The 22,461-nt window shown below is 39.9% G+C and overlaps 2 protein-coding genes across 2 annotated transcripts in view; one reads left to right on the plus strand and one right to left on the minus strand.

Annotated features, from left to right (window-relative positions):
- The window catches only part of MICOS10 (mitochondrial contact site and cristae organizing system subunit 10), a 45,358-nt gene extending 34,236 nt beyond the window's left edge, over window positions 1–11,122 (minus strand). The window contains exon 1 of the mRNA XM_069079164.1: window positions 10,918–11,122. Within this exon, the coding sequence (XP_068935265.1) occupies window positions 10,918–10,981 (64 nt within the window). The 5' untranslated portion in view covers window positions 10,982–11,122. The remainder of the gene's footprint in view (window positions 1–10,917) is intronic.
- The window catches only part of LOC138154412 (aflatoxin B1 aldehyde reductase member 4-like), a 351,006-nt gene that overhangs the window by 38,725 nt on the left and 289,820 nt on the right, over window positions 1–22,461 (plus strand). The window lies entirely within an intron of this gene.

A 22,461-nucleotide genomic window follows, 5' to 3' on the forward strand; every position in this document is an offset into this window, starting at 1 on the left:
TCAAAAAACAAAACTGGCAGAATCCTATAAAATGCTTAACTTCAAATATAAACTACTAAATACTAATAAAAATTAATTTACTCAGAAAGTACTTTAGCCCCAGGCACCATTCAACTGAAATTGCTTTGACCAAAGTTAGAAATGATTTCTTAGTATGATAAATCAGGTATTTTCTCAGTGTTCATCCTTCCCAGCCTCATAGTTGTTCACCTCCTGGACACTATCTTCTCTCATGGTTTTTGTGACACTATTCTTCCCTTGTTCTCCTTTCACTTCTTCTCAGTCTTCTCCTGTTTGTTCTTCCTCCTAGTCAATCCCATTCCCTAAGGATATACCTTAGGGACTGCCCTGGATTAGCCTCTGCTTTCCCTCTATACTAGAGGCAGCTAAGTGGAACAGTGCATTGCGCCTGGAGTCAGGAAGATGAGTTCAAATCCAGCCTCTGACACTTTCTAGCTACAAGACCCTGGACAAGCAAAAACCTATCTGCCTCAGATTCCTCATCTATAAAATAAGGTTAACAAAGCATCTACCTCCCAGGGCTGTTGTGCAAATCAAATAAAATAATATTTGTTAAGTACTTTGCAAAACTTAAAAGTACTAGATAAATGCTAACTATTGTTATTATTATTATCTCACTTGGTTATCTCATCAACTTTGACAGATTCAATTATAATCTGTGCATGATTCCTAGATTTACATTTACAGTTTTTGCGTTTTTTTTTCAAATTGAGGCATATAAATGTGTGTCTGTGCATGTATATATATATTATATTTAATATACATTTATAGTATATAGTGTATATATACATTATATACACACACTATATAATACAATATTATATATAATAGTATATATATAAATGTGTATGTCTGTGCATGTATATATATATATGTATATATAGGGAGAGAGAGAGATTGAGAGAGAGATTTGTTTGTTTTTAGTTTTCAACATTCATTTCTTTAAGATTTTTAATTCTAAATTTTCTCTACCTCCCTCCCTTCCCCTCTAAACCAAGACAGCATGCAATCTGATATAGGCTACACATGTACAATCATATTAAAGATATTTCTACATTAGTTATGTTGTAAAGAATTAGAACCAATAGGAAAAAGGATGAGAAAGAAGGAAAAAAAGAAAGAGAAAATGCTTCAATCTGCATTCAGACTCCACAGTTTTTCTTTGGATGTGGATAGCATTTTCCATCATGAGTCTTTTGGAATTACATTTGCAGCTCTAATATCTTTCCTAAGCTTCAATTTCACATGACCAACTGCCTTTAGGACATTTCAAATGGGATGTCTGGTAGGCACCTCAAACTCAGTATGTTCAAAATAGAACTCCACTTTTTCCCCAAACCCTTCCCATTTCTCAAATTCCCTATTACTCTCAAGACACCATGGCTCACAATCTAGACACCTCATTTTCACCCACTCCACTTCTCCATCCAGAGTATTACCAAATATTATCATTTCTAACTTTACATTTCCTTCTCTCCACTAGCACACCCACCACCCTAGGACTGACCCTTATCACCTCTTGATTAGACTTCAATAGCATTCTAAGTGGATTCAAGTCTCTTCAATCCATCCTACACTCAGCTGGCAAAGTGTTTCTCCTAAAGCACAGATCTGATGTCACCTCCCTATCCCATTCAATAAACTACAGTGCCTCTCTACTACTCCCAGGATCAGATCTTTATGCCTTTGTAGTGGCTATTACCATGCCTAACAAACTCTCCCTTCTCACCTCTCCCTTAGTTTCCAAGACTTCCTTCAAGATTCAGCTCAAATGGAAGCTTCTGCAGGAAGCTCTTCTCAGCTCCCCTAGTTGCCAGTCTTTTCCTCTTAGAGATCACTGCACAGCTACTTTGTCTATACCTAGTTATTCACATGTCTCCCTAATCAGAATGGGAGCTTCTTGAGGGCAGGGATTGTTACTGCTTTTCTTTGAATCCCTCAGCACAGTGCCTTGAACCTATTAAGTACAAGACAAGTCTATAAAAGGCAACCTGGGCTGCTTAGTATTCAAGACAACAGAAGGGTAACCAGAGAGATGAACTGATTCCCTCCAGATTAAAAATGAATAAAAATGCTTAACAGATACACAATGGACAATTTACAATAAAACACAGATAGATGTTACACAAGATAGAAGCTGTATATGGATCATAAGATTTACAGCTAGAAGGGACCTCAAAATACCATACAGTTAAAATTCCTGTTTTGACTGTGAATGGAATAGCAATTCAAAGAAGTGAGAGATCAATGTGGGCCAAAACAATCTCAGAAAGGTTCATGGAGGAGAAAGGTCCTAAGCTGAGCCTTGAAAACTAGGCAGGATTTGGAAAGACAGAATACAGGGAGGTGGGGGATGGAAGGGAAGGAAAAGTTGAAAGTGTGAAAAAGTAAGCACTTCACCTGCAGAATAATTTGGATCCCCTAATCCTTCTGACTTTCTCAGATCCTGTTCCACAATACTACACTGCTTCTGGCTTTGGCTTACAGTGTTCTCAACACCTAAATTATCTGCCCCTGTGCTCCTCCAGTACTTCTAACTCAAAACTCAGCTATACCAACAGGTCTTCATTGATTAACGGAAGCTATGCATGATGGATAAAGAACTGGCTTTAGAACTAGGAAGACATTGGTTATGTGAGCCTGGGCAAGTCACTTGACCTCTAAGAGCCTCAGGCCACTCTCTGACACTTTAAACTACCAGAAAGTGCTCACTTGAACTGGTTGAGGGATTTTTCTCACCTAGGAGTTTCCTATATCACTGAGAGCACAAGTGCAGCCCCCATTCATGTTAACCGCCAAGCCATACCTCTACTATATTAAGGTTACTGATTTTGAGCTAGAAAGTACCTTAGGTCAGGTCATCCTAACCCTTCATTTTATAGATGAAGAAACTAAAGGCCAGAAAGGTTAAGTGATTTGCCATGGGTCACATGGGCAGTAAGTATTTTTATTGTTCCAAGACTGTCTCTACATGAATCTTACTGAAAATTTTGTAAAGTCGTATTAATATGACTACAAGTGGGCAATCAACAAAGCACCAAACTCTGAGTCAGAAAGCACTGGGTCTAAGTTCACTCTCTAACATCTCTTTGCTGTGTAAGCCTAGATAAATCACTTGCCTTCTCAGTGCCCCAGGTAACTCTTTAGGACTCAGCTGTAGAGTATCCAGGAATGGTAGTCTTCCAAGATGGCAGCTCCTCTTAAGCTCCACTAAGTTCCCACCTAACCCAGTAAAATGCTGAAGTTGCAGCAGGTGGAATAAGGATCAAGAAATCAAAGAAAAAACTATAGTAAATGATTTCTTCCATCTCAGAAGTACATAGTAGGTCAGTCCGAAGCCTGAGGCCACAGTAAAGTGGACCACCTACAAAACCAGTGCCAGCACTGCCCAGAGAGACATGTGTAACCAGGAAAGCTCCATGCCTGAAATATTTAACACTGCCTTAAGACACCAAAGATACTCCTGAAGATGCAGATCCAGAGAGGTCTAAGTGTGGGAGATGGAGGAGGTCAGCACAGGAACCCAGGGGACTTGGTGAAACCACACAGGACCAACTGGTCCACATCCTCTTACAAAACTGAATCATGACAGGGTGGCTAGGTGGCACAGTGAGTAAGAGCGCTGGCCCCAGAGTCGGGAGGACCCAGGATCGGTTCCAGCATCACATACTTAACAGCCACACAAAAAAAATTGGCCATGTAACCTTGGGCAAGTTACTTAACCCCAAATGCTTAAAAAAAAAAACAAAACCCAAAACTGACTCATGAGGTAGAGACTAGTCTTGGCACAAAGTTCTGATTCAAGAACTAAAGTTGGAGAGATAAGTAAATCAAAGAAAATACAAACCAGTATAAAAAATTATTGTAGATCTCCAAAAAGAGAATAATTTGCTGCAAAAGAGATTCAAGGGGGGGAAAATGGACTTTCTGCAAGAACTATATGAATATCTATAAGAAAAATAGCAAGGCATAAAAAATGAAATAAAAACTCTGAAGCAAAGAACTGGAAGGAGAATTAAATACCTTAGAAGATGGATTCCTTGAAAATAGAAAATAGACCAAAGTGAAATCAATGACCCCATGGGACAAGAAATATCAGAACAAAATAAAAAGCAACTGACTTGAAAAAATTATGAGACTCCCTGAAAACCATTATATTAAAAAAAAAGTCTAGATACAACATTCCAATAATGAAATATAAATGAAATTAAAATTTTAAATGAAAACTTCCCAGATCTATTAGATCCAAAGGTCAAAGTAAAGACAGACAGAATCGACCAGTTACCTGGAGGGGGGAGGGAGGAAGAGGGGGAGTCCCAGGAATGTCGTAATCAAAATCCAAAGCTTCCAAATCAAAGGAAAAAATACTGCAAGCATCCAAAAAGAAATTCAAGTACCAAGGAACTACAGTTAGAACTGCACAAGATTTGACAGCATCTGGTACACACAAAATGAGATCTTGTACACTACATGGCAAAAGAAAAAGGTTTGCAATCAAGAATAACTTACCCTGCAAATCTGACCATTATCTTATAAAGAAAAAAAATGGGATAGAAGTTTTTCAAACCACAGCTGAGAAAGAACTTTGAAATACAAACACAAAAGTCAAGAGAAACCTAGAAAGATTAAATTTACTACCCCCAGACTCACAGCTAGGTTCCCCCCTCGGCAAGCACTTAAAAGAGAGCCAATTTTGAGAAAGTTGATAAGATGGTGTAGATTTCTAGGCATTTTGTCTATTGTGGTATTTGGCCTTTCTTATCAATGAGAAAATGGAAAGCACTGGATCATTTCTAACCTTGAAGATAGCTACAGGAACTCTAAATCATTAGTGACTTTCCAACCTAATTAATCACTGTAGTACTGGGAATTAAGGACCATTGGTTTTTAAACCAAGTTTCTTCAAATTCCTTTCACACCTGAATATGATTCTGTTTCAGACACATCAGGCATTTTCTCATACGCATATAACTTTTTTGGGGGGTGGGGTAGGAACCCAGATCTTTTTGTCATGTGAAAGCACTTCTCATGTGGAAACTCCCTCCACCGACAAGGGTCTGCACCTTAAATCTTCCAAGATCAAGCTTTCTGGGGCACAGAGAGGTTAAATGGCTTACCAACGGAGCCTAGGAGGCTGATTGAGTTCTATATAGTAATAGAGAATTAGGACTAGAAAATAAGCAAATCTGGAAGAGAGAAGAATTGTGGGGAAAAGATGAGTTCAGTTTTAGACTAAACTGCTGAATTTAAGATGTCTGTAGAACATCTAATTGAAGATGTCTAACAGTCAGTCGGACATACAAAACTGGAGGTCAGAAGAGAGGTTAGGGCTAGATATATAGATTAGAGATTAGATTAAAGCATAGAGATGATGAGGCCACCAAGTGAAATAGTATGGAAAAAAAAGAGAAGGTAGCTTAGTGCAGAGCCCTATGGGATACCCAACATTAGTGGATGTGGCCTGGATAAAGATCAAGCAAAGGAGACTGAGAAGGAATTAAGCAGCTAGGAGGAGAATTAAGAAAGAGTAGCTTATCTTCTATGACCTTGGAGACTATCTGGTACAGGCATTGCTAACCTTTTTTTGTGTCATGGCCTCCTTTGACAATCTGGTGAAGCCTATGAACCTCTTCTCAAGACACTGTGTCTAAATACATAAAACGAAATATATAGGATTGCAGGAAGTTCTCACTTTATATAAATTTCGCAGACTCTATGTAGAGTAGTTTTTACATAATGTGAATTTGCTTGCAGACATGAAAAAGGGAAGGAGGAAGAAAGGAAAAGGGCCGCGCACCTAGGGAAGGAGGGGACCAGCACATGTTTCAAGGACATGAGGAGGCCAGAGACGAAGTAAAAGCAGGAAGAGGAACATGAGGCCAGCTACATGGGGGCCTGGCTAGAACCAAGAGAAAGAAGAGTCCAGTGAGCAGATTCACTGTGGATGGGCACAGACATAGACAGGAGATGGTAGGCAACATGATGGGGGGTGGGAGGGAGTGGAGGGGATAGACACATGGTACCTGAGAGCAGAAAGATAGACAGAAGACGCAGGGGTTGTGCATGGGGTAGGCTGGTGAAGTGGGGCAAAGGTCTCCTCTCTCTGCACCAGAGATCTCAAACCAAGCCCCCCATCCAGGGACATTGGCAAACCCATTCTTTTGCTTTTACCTATAGGGTTTGGTGGGGTTTTTTGTCTTGGGGGGGAGGATTTCACAGAGTGCTAAGCTGAGGAGCATGAGCATAATACTGTACAGTAAAATTAACATGGGTGCTTTTTTGGAACGCAGTTTTTTCCAAAATTCTTTACATAAAACTGAATTTGTATAATGCAAATTTACATAAAGCAAAAACTATCTGTACAAAGGAAACCAATGTACTGAAATACAGTTATCAATATATTAAAAAAAATTGGTTCTCAACCTCCGGATTTAGAACTCCTGAATTAGTACAGCAATCTCCCCAATCCTCAATACACCCTCTGCGCCTTACATGTGAGGAACAAGAGAAGTAACTTGACTGTGATGACTGAGCTGCTGTCTGGAACAAGCGGGAACCAACCCAAGCTTTCTTACTCAAAATTCAGTGCTCTTTCCCCTATACTCACCACCTCCTCTTCTGGACTATATTGTCACTCACATGAATCACAGGCAGGCTGCCCAAGGGATGCCACAAGGGAATCACAAGTAGACATCCTCGCCCAAAGGGGTGCCATGGGACAGGTAATATCTCAGGTCATTTTAGAACGTGAGCTGAATTCCTTTAATTGTTAATAAAGCACTTTCCTCGCAATAATCTTGTAATAGAAGCTGTGCACATACTGTTATCCACATTTTACAGATTGGGGAAATGAGATTCAAGAGATTTTTGCTCTTCCTTCCCTAGGATAATTAACATTCATGTCAAAGTCATAGCTGGAATTGTCATCAGGCCTTCTAGCTTCCTAAAGCACAGATGTCACCATGTCAAACTCCATCCCTCTTCCCTACCCCCACCCTCCAACTCTTGGTGGTATACTTTGCACCTTTCTGGACAGCAGCTTTTTCCTTCCCCCCCTACAACTTTATAACTTCCCTCCAAATATGTCTGCCCCCATGAAAAGCTAGGTGGTACAAAGGCTAGAGCGTCAGTCGGGCCTGGAGTCTGGAAGATCTAAGCTCAAATTCAGCCTCAGAAACTTACTAGCTGTGTGACCCTGTGTAAGTCATATCACCCTGTCTACCCTGGTTTACTCATCTGTAAAATGAGCTGGAAAAATAAATGTCAAATCTCTCCAGTATCTTTGCCAAGAAAACCCCAAATGGGGTCACAAAAAGTCAGACGTGACTGATACAACTGAACACAAAAATGTAACTTCCGTGAGGGCGGCTAGGTGGCGCAGTGAATAGAGCACTAGCCCTGAAGTCAGAAGGACCTGAGTTCAAATACGACCTCTGACACTTGACACACTTATTAACCCTGTGACCTTGGGCAAGTCACTTAACCCCAATTGCCCTGCGCTCCCCCCTCCAAAAAGCAAAAAATAAAAAGAATGTAAGTTCCTTGTGTGTAGACAGTTTTGTTTCCTTCTACTTTTCTAATGCGTCATCTGTGTCGTGCAATCCCTGACACACAGCATTCTCCCTCTATCTAGCTAAAATACTAACTCCTCTCTGACACTTAAAGCCCTGACACTATCAGACCTCGGCCTATTTTCACAAATTAATTACCTTTTTCTCACTTCACTCACTCTACCCCCGCAGTCAAACTAGTCCTACTTGCTGTTCTCTATATGGTCCATCTCCTGCCTCCAGGCCTTTGCCTCTGTGCCTGGCTTCCATACATTCTCTTCTTTGTCCCTGGTAACAGAGAGCTTCCTTCCTAGGTCAGCTCGGGTGCTACCTCCTTCAAAAGGTCTTTTCTCATTGCCTGGGTTCTTACTGCTACCTTCTATCTATTTCCTATTTACTCATCTATGAGCACGCTGTTTTTCTTACTCTTCTTCCTGAGGAAAATATAAACTTCTTGAAGGCATGGACTGTTTTGCATTTGTATTTATATTTATATCCCCACTTCTGTGCCCATAGCAGGTTCTTAATAGAAGCTTGGTGGGTTGATCAAATTCTACAATACACTCCACTGTCATTTTAAACCTCTAAATTATCCAGAGGAAGCACAGCTAACAAACAGAGGCTTGGCCTTCAGAAACTCACTTTGTCTCATCTTGGGTGCCACCTTGGACTACAAAAGCCTGTTGATTTCACCTTTACACTAGTTCTCCAATCTGCCTCCTCCTCTCCTCTTACACTGGCACCACTCTGGTGCAGACCCCCGTCACCTCATGCCTGGACTGTTGTAATACCCTCCTGACACAAGTCTCTCCCCACTCTAATTAGTCACCAAAGTGATTTTCACAAAAAGTAAATCTGACAATGTTACCTCCCTACTCAACGAACTCCAGTGGCTCCCAATCACCACCAGAATCCAATATAAAATTCTGTCTAGCATTCAAAGCCATTCATAACCTGGTCCTTTCCCACAACTTTCTGATCTTCTTATATCTTACCTACACTTCAATTCACCTACCCCCCATCTACTCTTCAATTCAGGGGCACTGGCCTCCCTGCTGTTCCTCAAACAAAACACTCCAACTCCAACCATAGTACAACATAGTCTCTCATGCCTAGAAGGCTCTTCCACTTCATCTCCACCTCCTGGCTTTCTCTGGCTTCCTTCAGATCCACAGCTAAAATCCATCTTCTACAAGAAGCCTTTCCCAATGCTTCTTAATGTGCCTTCCATTTTTGCTTATTCCCTAATTATCCTGTCAAAGCTCATTCATACATGTTTGAATGTTGCCTTCCCCATTAGACCATGAGCTCCTTTAGGGCAAGGGCTGTCTTTTGCCTTTCTTTGTATACCCAGTGCCTGGAACATGGTAGCCCCGATGGATTATAAAATTGAACCCAGACAAGATCATCTAGTCTAACCTTCTCTTTTTATTGTGTAAGAGAAAATATGCCCAAGGTGATACAAGTTAAGTAGCAGCAGCATTACTAGAATTTTGACACCTAGGAACCTAAAATCCACTGACTTTCCTACTACAATATGCTGTTTCTCTACATTCTTTAACATATTGCTTCTCAACTGAAACTGCTCTCTCCAAAGTTGCCAAACCTAACAGCCTCAATCATCTCGTTCATGCTTGTCCTCCCCAGAACTTTGAAGGGTCCATTATCAACTTTATGCAGATGATTTCCAGATCTATATATACAGCCCTAATGTCTCCTGACCAATAAGCCCATATCACCAACTGCCTCATAGACATTTCAAACTAAAAGTCTGGTAGGCATATCAAACAAAACTTAATATCTTTCCCTGTAAACACACTCTTCTTCCAAACTTCCCAGTTAGTGCAGAGGGGCCCACCCTCCTTTCAGTCAACCAAGCTCACAACCTCAGTGGCATGCTCCAGTCTTCACCATGACTCTCCTCACACATCAGGGGTCAAATCTTGTGTCCCTCTCTACATCCCTAAAACATATTTCCTTCTCTGCAATCACCCAGCCACCACCCTAGCTCAAGGACTTTTGCAATAGCCTCCCATTTGTGTTGTCTCAAATCTCTCCCGGCTCCAATCTATCCTCCATGCATCTGACAATGATTTTCCTAAAATGTAGGTTGGACCACTTTCCCCTCTTTTCCAAACAATAAACTTTGTTACCTTTAGGATAAAATAAGAGTCCCTTTCTAGCATTTAAAGCTCATCACAACTTGATGCCATCCAATCTTTTCAGTCTTCCTAAACATTCCTGCACTCCAGCCATACCACCTTACTTGCTGTTCCTCACACAAAACATTCATCTCTCATCTGCACACCCTTGATTAGCTGTATTCAAATCTGGAATCCAATCAATCAACAAGCCTTCATTAAGCACATACTATGTGCCACAAACTTGTGTTAAGTGCTAGAAATATAAAGAAAAATTTTAAAAACAGACTCTGCTCTGTAGAAACTCACAAGCTACCAAGGAAGGCAACAAATTAAGTCCATAAACAGATATAAAAAATGTACAGAATAGATGTAAGGAATGGGAACAGACAGTGGGGAAAATCAAGAAGGGCCTCGTGCAGGAGCAATCTAAATCCAGCTTTAAATAAAACTAAAGATTTAGGGACAGAGCTGAGGAGAGAGACATTCTAGGCAAAGAAGCCAGTGCAAAGGCACTGGGTCCTAGGAAAGAGCACTGTCACAAGAAACCCAGGGGAAAAAGAACGTCCAGGAGGAACATGGGGAGAGGGAGAAAGAGGACAGAGAAAAGGTCGTTGGGTTCAGCAATGAGGAGGTACCTGCCCTCACTCTTCAGCATCCCTGGGAAGCCCTCAGCCCAAGCCCCGGCTTACCCACGAGGCCTCTTCTGGTCCCCCCCAGGCGCCAGTGCCTGGCCCCCCCAAACGACATCATAAGCGTTTCTGGACAACCTTGGGCATGTCCATGTGGTCCCCTCCGTTGAACCCTATGTCCTTAAAGGCGGGGGCTGTGTCCCCATCACTGAGGGAAGCGCTTGGCTCCCACCGGCCACTAAACAGACATTTACAGGCTGAGTCCTTTGCTCAGGCTCCCAGATCAGGCCTCAGGTGGAGCAGTCTTGGAAACGCGGGATGTCAGAGCCCGGAGGGCCTTGGAACGCACAAGTCTTCCCTGGGAGGGGCCTTAGAACGCAATGTCACAGGTGGGAGGGCGCTGGGAGAGCTTTGTCAGGGCAGTAACGGTCCCAGGACCCCTTCCCTCTCCACAGACCCACGAGGCCACGTCCTGCCCCACGCAGGCCTCGGGGCCAGGCCTCGCAGCCCCCGCTTCGGCAGGCCCGGCCCCTGGCCTGTCCTCGCCGCCTTCCCTCCGCCCCGGCTCCTTACCCAGCTTCACGATAGTGTCGGCCAAGCACCGGTCCCACTTCCTGCCGAGGTCTGTGTCGGACATGTTCCTTTGCAACAGCCGCGGCCCCTCCAGCTCCAGTTTCAAGTCCAGCTTCAGCTCCTTCACAGCCGGCCCGGGCGCCCTGACACCGAGAAACTCTCGCGAGATGTCCGCCACCTTCCGCTCTGAGCTCAGAAGGAGAGGGCCGGCGGACCAACTATCGCGAGATTGACCTGCTTGGCTCCGCCTCTTTCCGGATGTCCTCTCGGCTTGTCGTCAAGGTGACAGTCTGTGAGCGGGCCTGGCGTCACTGACCTTGGAGCCTGCCTTGCAGGGAGCCGGGTGACGGGCCGGCTTCTCGGTGAGGTCAGGGACTGGAGACCTCCTTGTGGCCTGGAAAGCGCCCTCAGTGAGTGTGTATCCCACGGGCCCACCGCCTTTGGCGCTGGGAAATGCCAAGTTCATTCATTCGTTTCATTCACTCTTGTAAAGAGCCCTTACTGAGCCATCAGCCATTTACCTGTGGTGAAGCACCAGGTGTCACCAGCTTCAGAGCTGGGAGGGCCCTCAGAGAACAGGATGTCAGAACTGGGAGGGCCTTTAGAACACAGAATGTCAGAGCTGGAAGGGCCCTTAGAACACAGGATGTCAGAGCTGGGAGGGCCCTTAGAACACAGGATGTCAGAGCTGGGAGGGACCTCAGAACACAGGATGTCAGAGGTGGAAGGGACCTTAGAACACAGGATGTCAGAGCTGGAAGGGACCTTAGAACACAGGATGTCAGAGCTGGGAGGGCCCTCAGAACACATAATGTCAGAGCTGGAAGGGCCCTTAGAACACAGAATGTCAGAGCTGGGAGGGCCTTTAGAACAAACATCAGACCTGGGAAGGCCCTTAGGATACAGAATGTCAGACCTTGGAAGGAAGCTAAAGCATCACCCACCCATAGAGTCCAATATGAAGTCCATTCTTAGAGAGTTTCTGGTTTTGCAGGACCTGGCGAAATTTGTGTCGCCTTTGCAATTTGATGCATCATCAGAGCGGACTGGTTCTTGCATATTAGTGGAACATGCAAATTATAATAATAGCACTTACAGCTTTAAAAGTCAGGTTGGTTCCCAGAACACTGTGAAATGGGAATTCTTATTTTCCTCCCTGTTTTAAAAATAAGGAAACTGAAACCAAGAAAGGTTGAGCTACTTGCCCAGAATCACCCAGTTAGTAAGTATTAGAGCCAAAATTCAAACCCAGCTGTCTTCTAAATGCTGGTTGAGGAATCTTTCCACCATACTATGTTTCTGTTCCAACAAGCTAACATTTTTAGTTTTTCTCTCCTTATATTGCTTTGTAAATTTCCTGAACAGAGAGACCTTGCTATATTATTACCCCCACAGAATTTGAAAAAGAACTATAAATCCAGAAAGTTAATGACTTTTGATGATGATAACTGATATTAAAAATGTTAATTATCATCATCCTAAAGTGGATTATAATCCAATTGGTCAGTAAGCATTTATTAAGCAATTACTATGTGCCAGACACTTTGCTAAGCTCTGGGGATACAAAGAAATGTATAAGGGGACCGAGTTATTAAGGTCTTTAAGAGCCAAACCGACAATTATAGATCTGATCCTGGGAATTATAGAGAGTTTATTGATTCTGGGGACATAGAGCTGTACTTGAGAGATCAGTATTATAGCTGAGACTTGTGGCTATTGCTGGACCTGCACCCAGCTGGTGGTAGCATCAGAGGAAAGAAGGGAACATGTAGGAGAGCTTCTGTCTAGAAGATAGAAACCATAGGCCATGATGACAGATTGGATAGGGGAAGTAAATCAGAGTGAAGCATTAAGGATGACACTTCAGTTTACAGTCTGGGGGACCAGGAGGATGGTGGTACCCTCAACAGTAATAAGGAAGCTAGGAGTAGGGATAATGAGATTCCATTTTGAACTTAAGATGGCTATGGGACATCCACTTTTAAATGTCCAATAGGCAATATGACATGTGAGTGGAGATTAGCAGAGATGTTAGGGTTGAATAAGTAGATCTGAAAATCATTATCAAAGAGGTGATAATTTAATCCTTAGGAGGTGATGAAATCACCAAGGGAAATAGTATAAAGGGAGATGAGAAGAAAGACAGATTGGCCTTGAGGACACTTAGCTTTAGAAGGTGAGATCTGGATGAAGTTCTAGCAATGGAAACTGAGTAGGCAGTCAGATTGGTAGGAAGAGAATCAGGATCAAAGAGAGTAATGGAAACCTAGAGGGGAAAAAATTATCAAGGAGAAGACTAACTGTCAAAGACTATAGAGAGGCCAAGAAGAATGAAGATTAAAAAATGGCCATTAAATATGGCAATTAAGAGATCACTGGTAACTTTGGAGAGAGTAGCTTCTATTGAAAGATGACGTAAAAAGCCAGGCTACAGAGAATTTTAAAAAGAACTAGAGGAAATAAGTGGAGCCATCTATTGTACAAGACTTTCTCAAGAGTTTAACTGGAAAAGAAGAGATATATGACGGTAGCTACTGAGGATGGATGGATCAAATGAGGGTGTTTTGAAGATGAGGGAGACATGGATATGTTTGTAGACTGTAATGAAGCAGTCATTCAATAGGGAGAGGCTGGAAATAAGTGATAGAGTGGGGATTATAGAAGGAGGAATAGAGACAGTGGTATAGAATGGGATCAGTTATACTGGAGACATTAGCCTTGCCAAGGAAGAGAGCCACCTCTTCATGTGAGACAGGGGTGAAGAAAAAGATAGCAACAGAAGGCATGTGAGCAGAATAAAATGAAGAGGACTGGAGAAGATGGAATTCATGGTGAATGACCTCAATTGTTTTCAGTGAAATTTGAGAGGAAACTACTACACTGTATCCCAAAAGAGATTAAAAAACAAAGAGGAAAAGGATCTATATGTACAAAAATATTTACAGCAGCTCTTTTCTGGTGGCAAAGAATTAGAAATCGAGGGGATACCCATCAATTGTGGAATGGCTAAACAAATTGTGTTATATTATTGTGATGGAATACTATTGTACTATAAGAAATGGTGAGCAGGATGCTCTAAGAAAGTCCTGGGAAAATTTATATGAACTGATGCAAAGCAAAATGAGTAGAACCAGGAGAATATTGTACACAGTAAAAGCAATATTATAAGATGATTAGCTATGAATGACAGCTATTCCTAGCTAATACAGTGATCCAAGACAACTCTGAAGGACTTATGATGAAAAATGTTTATTTTGATTTGATGTGATATTATTATGTTTTATTATTATATATTAATTAATATATAATATATATTCTATATTATTATATAAATATATTATTATTATCATAATTATAATTATGATGTGATATCCTGAGGAAAATGATTTTTGTCTTTCAAACAAACTTCACTGAAAAGGCTAAGTAATATGGCTAAATAAAATAATTTAAGCTCTTTTACTGCCTGAGACCCATTCACTGTGCAATATAAAGCAAGTTAGTACTTTTGTATTTTTACCCCCATTTATTTTTTTAAATTTATTTTATTTTGAACTTAAGAAATAAAACAAGCATTTACATAACATAGTAGAATAGAAAAAAAAAGATGATTGTACATGAAACTGTAAATCTAGTATGTACAACTTGCTATTCCTTTTAAATATAATAAAGTTATCAGGTACCTTTCTTTTTGTCCCCTTTTTTTCTTCCCTCCCTCCCCCCTCCAAGAAAATACTACCATTAGACACAAATATGTAAAACCATTCCATACATACTTCTATTTTTTGGTTCTTTCTCTGAATGCAGATAGTATCTTCCTTCATATGTCCTTCATAGTTAATTTGGGTATTTAGAATAGTCAAAATGACTTATTCAACCAAAGCTGTTCTTAAAACAATTTTGTTGTATACAACATTCTCTTGGTTCTGTTCATTTCACTCTTCATTATTTTGTGCAAGTCTATTCATGTTTTTCTAAAATCAATGAGCTCATCATTTTTTATAGCACAGTAGTATTCTATCACAACCATATACCACAACTTGTTTAGACATTCCCCAACTGATGGGCATCCCCTAAATTTCCAGTTCTTTGCCACCACAAAGAGAGCTGCTATTCCTATTTTAGAACATATAGGTTCATTTCCTTTACCCCCCAGTTCTAAAGACAGTTTTAGAAACCAGGATATCTGGGTTCTAGTGAGGCCACTGATATGATCTTAGAGAAATCTCAGTGTTTCTAGGTCTTACTTTCCTCATCTCTAAAATGTAGGGATCAGGCAAGATGATCCCTAAGCGCCTTTGTGGTTCCAATTATCTATTTTTATAAATTATCTGTCAGTGGTACAGCCACACTTCTACAAAAAGCCCTTGGGTAAAGATCAGCAAAGTATACCATCATTGACCTAGATGAAAAAAGAAAATGAATGATTTGGCAAACAGATCACAAGCCATGGAAGTATGATGACAGATTTAGTTATTTAAGTGTCTGCTGGAATTTTCTCTTTTTCAAAAGTAGTGCTGCTAATAATTTTCTTCATGATAATTTTGTTTATCTTTGTATACAATATTATTATATAATATTTGTTTATCAACAAGCACTTATTAAGTGCCTCCTGTATGCAGATCATTTTGCTAGGCATTGGAGATACAAAGACAAGAATAAGAGGACCAGCCAAATGGGAGAGTAGGAAGAAGTTGTTTAGCTCTGCTCCCCACCCCCTCACAACTATTCCATAAAGATCTAGAAAATTTACCAGACCAAATCTTGATCAGAAATTTCTCACACAATTGAAGTCCATAAGTAGAAGACCGTGCAAATAAGAAAGAAGGGGTACAAGGAGTAAGTAGCACTTAAACCTCATATTCATCTGAACCAGTCAAAATATTTTCAACACACACACAGTTGGATATAGAAATACATTTCACTCAACAGGGAATCAGGAGGGGGAGGAATAAGAGGGAAAGCATAGGAGGAAATAGTAAAACTATGATAGTGGGGGACCTCAGTGCATGCCTTCAGACCTAGAAAAATCTAATCAAAAAATAAGGAAGAAGTTAAGGACCTGGGTAGAATTTTAGAAATGTTAGACCACTGGTGATTGTTGAATGGGAAAAAATGAGTATACCTATTTCCTTAGCTGTATGTGGTACTTCTACAAAAATTGATCATGTGTAAGGGAATAAAAATCTCATGAATAAATACAGAAAAGCAGAAATATTAAATATATCTTTTACTGACCACAATAAGAAATTATATTCAATAAGAACCCATTGAAGAAATGATTTTAAATGAATTAAAGACTGGAAAACTTAATTACAGAGAATGAGTATATCAAAGAACAAATCATAGAAAGAGTAGATAATTTCAGACCACTTGTTCTGCTTCAACCCAGGCCTTACAGCCATCATCCAGGAAGAAACTCTTGTGGAGAAAGGGCTAGCTATCCCTATTAAATGCCAACCAACTACCATACACAGGGCAGTTGAGATAGACTGGCTGAAGCAGCAAGGCCACCATCTCCCCTTAGGTCCTGATGGAGACAGCCTAGGATCCTGAACCTGAGAGCCTTAGAAATAGCAGTGTCCAGCCTAGAGCCCTCAGCCATCATCCTGGGGAGCAATGCCTATGGAAATATAGCCAGGTAGCTGCTCCTGAAGATGCTACAGTCACAGCTACTGAAGACCTAGAATGGCTCAGTCTTCTAACCTGATACTATCTTACTACTGAAAATTATATTAAAGAAGAGGTGTTATTATCTGTTTTGACACTATACCCTGAATACATGGGACTTTTCCATCTCACTGAAATCTTCCACATGTGTTGCCCCCCCCCCCATTTGAATGAGAGCAGAGACATTCTTCATTTTCTGTTGGTATCCCCATCACTTTACATGGTGCTTTACCCATAGTAAGTACTTAATAAATGCTATATCTATTCCTTCCTTCAAATTCGGGGAATGCCACCAAAGCAGTCCTTCGGAGAAATTTTATAGCTCTAAAAACTTTCATCAACAAAAGAGAGAGAACATATCAGCAAACTGAGTACACAACTATAAAATATAGAAATACAACTTTTTTTAAAAGCCAGTTTAACACCAGAACAGAAGTCTTGAAAATAAAAAAGATCAACTTCAGCAAAGATGCAAAATTTTCAATAAATTCATATAAATATAATCAGCATTTCTGGATACTAGCAAACAAAACCTAGGAGGAAGAGATAGAGGAATTCTATTTAAGTAACTATAGAGTGTATAAAATATTAGTCTACATATCATGACACACACAGGAAATATATATTAACATAGCTACAAATCTTCTTTGCACAAATAAAGATAGACCTAAATTACTGGAGAAATATAAGTTGCTCATGCATAGCCTGAGCCAATATAATAAAAATGACAATCCTACATAAATTAATTTACTTATTCAGTGCCACCCAAACACCAAAGAATAGAGCTAGAGCTAGAAAAAAATAGCAGAATTCATCCAGAGGAAGAAAAAGTCAAGACTATCATAGGAATTAATGAAAAAATGTGAAGGAAGAAGGCCTAGCAGTACCAGATCTCAAATTATAAAAAAAAATCAAAGCACTAATCATCAAAATGATTTGGTATTGGTTAAGAAGTAAAGAAGTGAATCAGTGGAACAAATTAGGTATACAATATGCAGAATTAAATGAGCATAATAGCCAATTTTTGATAAATCCTGAGAGCTCAGGTTTTAGGACATGCGTTCATTATTTGGCAAAATCGTGTTGGGAAAATTGCAAAGCAACCTGAAAAAAATAGGTATAGACCAATATCTCATACCATATGCCACAAAGAGTTCCAAATGGATACATGACTTAATTATAAAGAGTAGTATCAAAAACAAATTAGAAGATCAAGGAAGAAATTACCTTTTGGATCCATGAATAGGGGGAAACAAAGGACAGAAGGAAAAAGACATAAAATTGACACTATTATATAACATTAAAAAGTTTTTGCACAAACAAAACCAATATAGCTAAAATTAAGAGAAGCAGGTAACTAGGGGAGGGAGGATCTTTGCAGAAAATTTCTCTGATAAAATTCTCATTTTTAAGGCATATAAGGAACTGATTCAAATTAAGAGCCCCTTGCCAATTGATAAATGTTCCAAAGATATGATCAAGCAGTTTTCATAAGAAGAAATCTAAGTTATCAACAGTCATATGCAAATTAAGGCAATTCTGAGATTTCTCCTCAAACCCATCAGGTTGGCAAAATTGTCAGAAAAGAAAAATGGCAAATGTTGGAGGAGCTGTAGGAAAACAGGTACATTAATGCACTGTTGTTCCAATCTAGCCATTCGGAAAACACTAATAGGCCTATATCCCCAAGAAATCAAAGAAAGAGGAAAAGGATTTATGCACAAAAATATTTAGAGCACATCTTTTTGTAGTGAAAAAGAACTGGAAACTAAGGAAGTGCCCACCATCAATTGGTAAATGGTTAAACAAATCATGGTATATAGTATATGAATATTATGGATGATTATTGTGCTGTAAGAAATGATGAAGGGGATAGTTTTAGAGAAATCTGTACAGAATTCTTTAAACTAATATTAAGTGATATAAGCAGAACCAGAACAATTTATAAAATAGCAACATTATAAATAGAAACAACTTTGAAAAACTTAAGAATTCTAATCAACACAACAACCAACTTTTGAAATCCTTTGGAATTCAAATAATTCATGATGAAACCTGCTACCTAACTTCTGAAAGAAAGATGATAGACTGAGTGCATATTGAAACCTATGTTTTGGACATGTCCAGTGTAGAAATTTTTTTTGCTTAACTATTCATATTTATTACAAAGGTTTTGTTTTTCTTTTTCAATGTGGAAGGAAGGCAGGAGGGGGAGAAAATCGATTTTTGTTCATTAAAAAAATTAAATTTAGGGGCAGCTAGGTGGGCCCTGAAATCAGGAGGAGCCGAGTTCAAAACCTGCCTCAGACATTTGACACTTAACTAGCTGTGTTACCTTGGGCAAGTCACTTAACCCCAATTGCCTTGCCTTCCCCCCTCCAAAAAAATTTAATTTAAAGAAGAAAGATTAATAACAGTCTTGCCCTCAAGAAGTTTATATTCATCCTACAAAAGTCAAGCAAATAAATAAGGGGAAATTATTTTCTGTATCTAATTTTTACCATTAGGAATGGAAATTTTACCAACCCAAATAAGTGTGGAATTTTAGCAATAGGGGTGGAAATTATGGAACCCTTGAAGGGAAACAGTTCATATTAGAATTTTTTTATTGAGAAAGAGATAAAATTCAAGCATAGTTTGGTGCCCTAGATTTGGGGAGATAGATTTCAAATGGTTTAGAGATAAAATGGGCTCAGATCCAATAGATAAGGCAACTTAATCCAAAAGAGGTGAGATGCTTAAAGTTTGAAATTCTGAAGACACAAAGGCAAACAGTTCCAATGGGGAGAAAAGGAGATCAATGTGAATTGACGAGGAACTCAGTGATTAACTCAAATTTTAAAATCACACATACAGAAATAGTTGGATGCAAGGACAGGTAATAGAAGATGAATTGCAAAAAATGTGGCATTATCCTGTAAGAATATTGTCAGAAGTGCTAAAGCTCCAAATGAGTTAAGACTGATGAGGAAAGCTTGAGAAAACTAAAAGAACTATAGCTTTTTAAAGCTATATTAGGAAAAAGAGTAGGATCAAAGAAGGGATATGGTTACCACTGCTTAGGAAGATGGGACAACAATGAATCATGGAGAGAAGGTAACACTTTTCAACATTCATTTTACTTCTATTTTCTCAGCCAAAGAGAATGATTTTTGTACTGAAAAAAAGGGCAAAATAAAAAAGGACTAATTGAGTTGCTTCATAAAATAAGTAGATAATTAGAACACACCTAAGTCCCCATGACAATGTTAAATCACCAGTCCTGGATGAAAGACATCCTTGAATACTGAAAGAATTGCCAGACAGAATTGCTAAACCACTGTTAGTGATCTTCAAAAGATCATTGAAAATGGGATAGGCACTACTGCAGGATTAGAGAAGAGCAAATGATCTGAGTTTCACAAAAATCTTCAAGTTGTATTCCATTAAGCTTTACTTTGATTCTTGGCAAAAGTCTAGAGTATATTATTAAAGTGGTAACTAGGGAACATCTAAAAAAGGAATTGATGATCACAAAGGGTCAATGTGGTTTCATCAAGAAACAGTCATTCTGTACTAAACTCATTTCCCTTTCTGAAAGTTACAGGACTCTTTTTGATGGGGACGTGTTATAGATAACGTTTACCTATGATTTTTGACTCATGCTCTTCTTATGGGAAAGAAAGGCGGGGGCTAGGTGAAATAGTACAATGTGGTGATTCAGAACTTATCGAACGGCCAGACCTCAAAAGTAGCCTTTAGTGGTCTGTTGACATGTTGAAAGGAGGTTGGAATGGAAACCCCAGGGTTATATGATTGACCCTGTGCATCTTATCAATGACTTAGATGGAGGCTTAGATTGTTAAATTTTTAGATGATGCAAAGTTAGAAGAGATAGCCAACATACTGGTTGATAAGAGTAAGGTTCCAAAAAGGTTTTAATGATTTAATGAGATGGTATTTATTAGGTATAAATGTCAAATCTTTCAGTTGGGTTTAAAAATTAATTCTACAAATACAAGATGAATGAATGGAATTATTTATTAAATGCTTGCTATCTCAGCGCATAGAATGATGGAAATTGTGATATGACAACCTGTTAAGCTAATGCAACGTAGGGCTAGACTAGAAGAGGCATTGTGTTTAGGAGAAAGAAGGTAATTTTCCCCATTGACCTCTGCCCTGGTCAGACCACATTTGGAGTACTCTGTTGAGTACTGGCCACCACATTTTGAGATGGGCTAAAGCTAGAGGGTAACTTGAATGATGATGGACTTTGGTATACTAAAGACTGTTTGAATAAAATGGAAATGTTAAGTCTAGAAGAGAGAAGACTTAGGAGGGATGTAGTAGTTTTATTCAGGTATTTGAAGGACTCTCACATGGAGAGAGAATTGGATATGTTCTCACTTGACCACCAAGTAGAGGGCAGCACTAGAAGGGTTGGGCAGTAATTACAGGGGTAAATTTAGCCTTGAAGCAAGGAAAAACTTCCTAAAAATTAGAGCTATCCAAAAGTAAAATGGGCTACCTTAGTAGGCTTCCAACATAGGAGGTCTTTGAGCAGAGGCTGCTTAGATGACCACTTGTCAGTATATCTGAGGAATTTCTTGTTCCAATGTCTGAGACAGAATTTGAACCCAGGCCTTCTTGACTTGGAGTCTGGTACTTTAGCCACTATATCACACTGCTCCAATAGAGATTGCATGATGCAGTAAATAGAAAAGCAGGAAAACTTGAATTAAAGTTCTGCCTCCAATACATATTGACTGTATGGCCCTGGGCAGACACTTAACCTGATAGTGCTTTAGGCACCTCTCTAAGTTGAAGAGGAACTGACCTACAATGATGGGGTTTCCTCACCTAGGAGTTCTTTATACCAATAAAATCCCAGGTCCAGTCTCTCTCTCTCTCTCTCTCTCTCTCTCTCTCTCTCTCTCTCTCCATATATATATATTAGCTACTAACCTCTGACTCTGTAAGGTGCTATGTTTCCGACATCCAGGTTCATAGCCTTAGATTCATCTCTGACATTTCCCCCTTCATCCCACAGACACAATCAATGCCAAGTTCTGCTGTTTCTACCCCAATATCTCTTGTATCTGCCTCTTTCCATTCACTTTCAGTACAGCCAACTTAATTAAGGCCTTCCGCTCTATTATAATAGCTTCCTGACTAGTATAACATGTATGTACTTTGTAGTTATTATCCCACTCCTGGTTTCTTTACCAGGTTAGGTCCCCAAAGCACTGTTGCAACAGAAGCCCTCAAGGCTATAGGGGTAGCCCTGGGAAATTGGGAAAGGGAGCTTCTAATGCTATAGAGCATACACTCTTATTGGAGTGCTTTATATTTCACATCGTGATCTCATTAGCTCTTAGGGATTCAATTTTCATCTCTATGCTGATGACTCTCAAATCTATTTATCTATACCTAACATCTACAAGTAGCTCCAGTCTCATCTCCAGCTCCCTATTGGATATCTCCAACTGGATGTTCCATGGACATCTTAAATTCAATATATCCAAAATCAATCTCATTATCTTTCCTTCCAAACCTTCCCTTCTTTCTAACCTCCCTATTACTCCTAAAGGCACCACCATCTTCCTGGTCCCCCAGGCTCACAACTGTAATAAGAATGTAAATTTTAAAGATCTTCCCTGCCCCTAGGCTAAAGTGCACCTGGAGACTGGGGTGGGAGGCTTGTTTTTCAGTTGATACTTTTTGATTGGCCAGTGGGTCCAAAAGGTTATTACATTCTCTGAGCCAGGAGAAGGCTATATAAGCCCTGATGTGTAGCTTTGTTTTGGGGACTCACTTTGAGAAATGTTCTGTGATTTGATCTGAATTATGGGAAGCCGTTGTTGAGAGTCCCCCGGCTTTGAAAAACCCAGAATG

Source organism: Petaurus breviceps, unplaced genomic scaffold, assembly GCF_028583685.1.
Source record: "Petaurus breviceps papuanus isolate PSGF00001 unplaced genomic scaffold, PetGlider_PUasm1.0 91041, whole genome shotgun sequence".
Classification (NCBI taxonomy): Eukaryota; Metazoa; Chordata; class Mammalia; order Diprotodontia; family Petauridae; genus Petaurus; species Petaurus breviceps.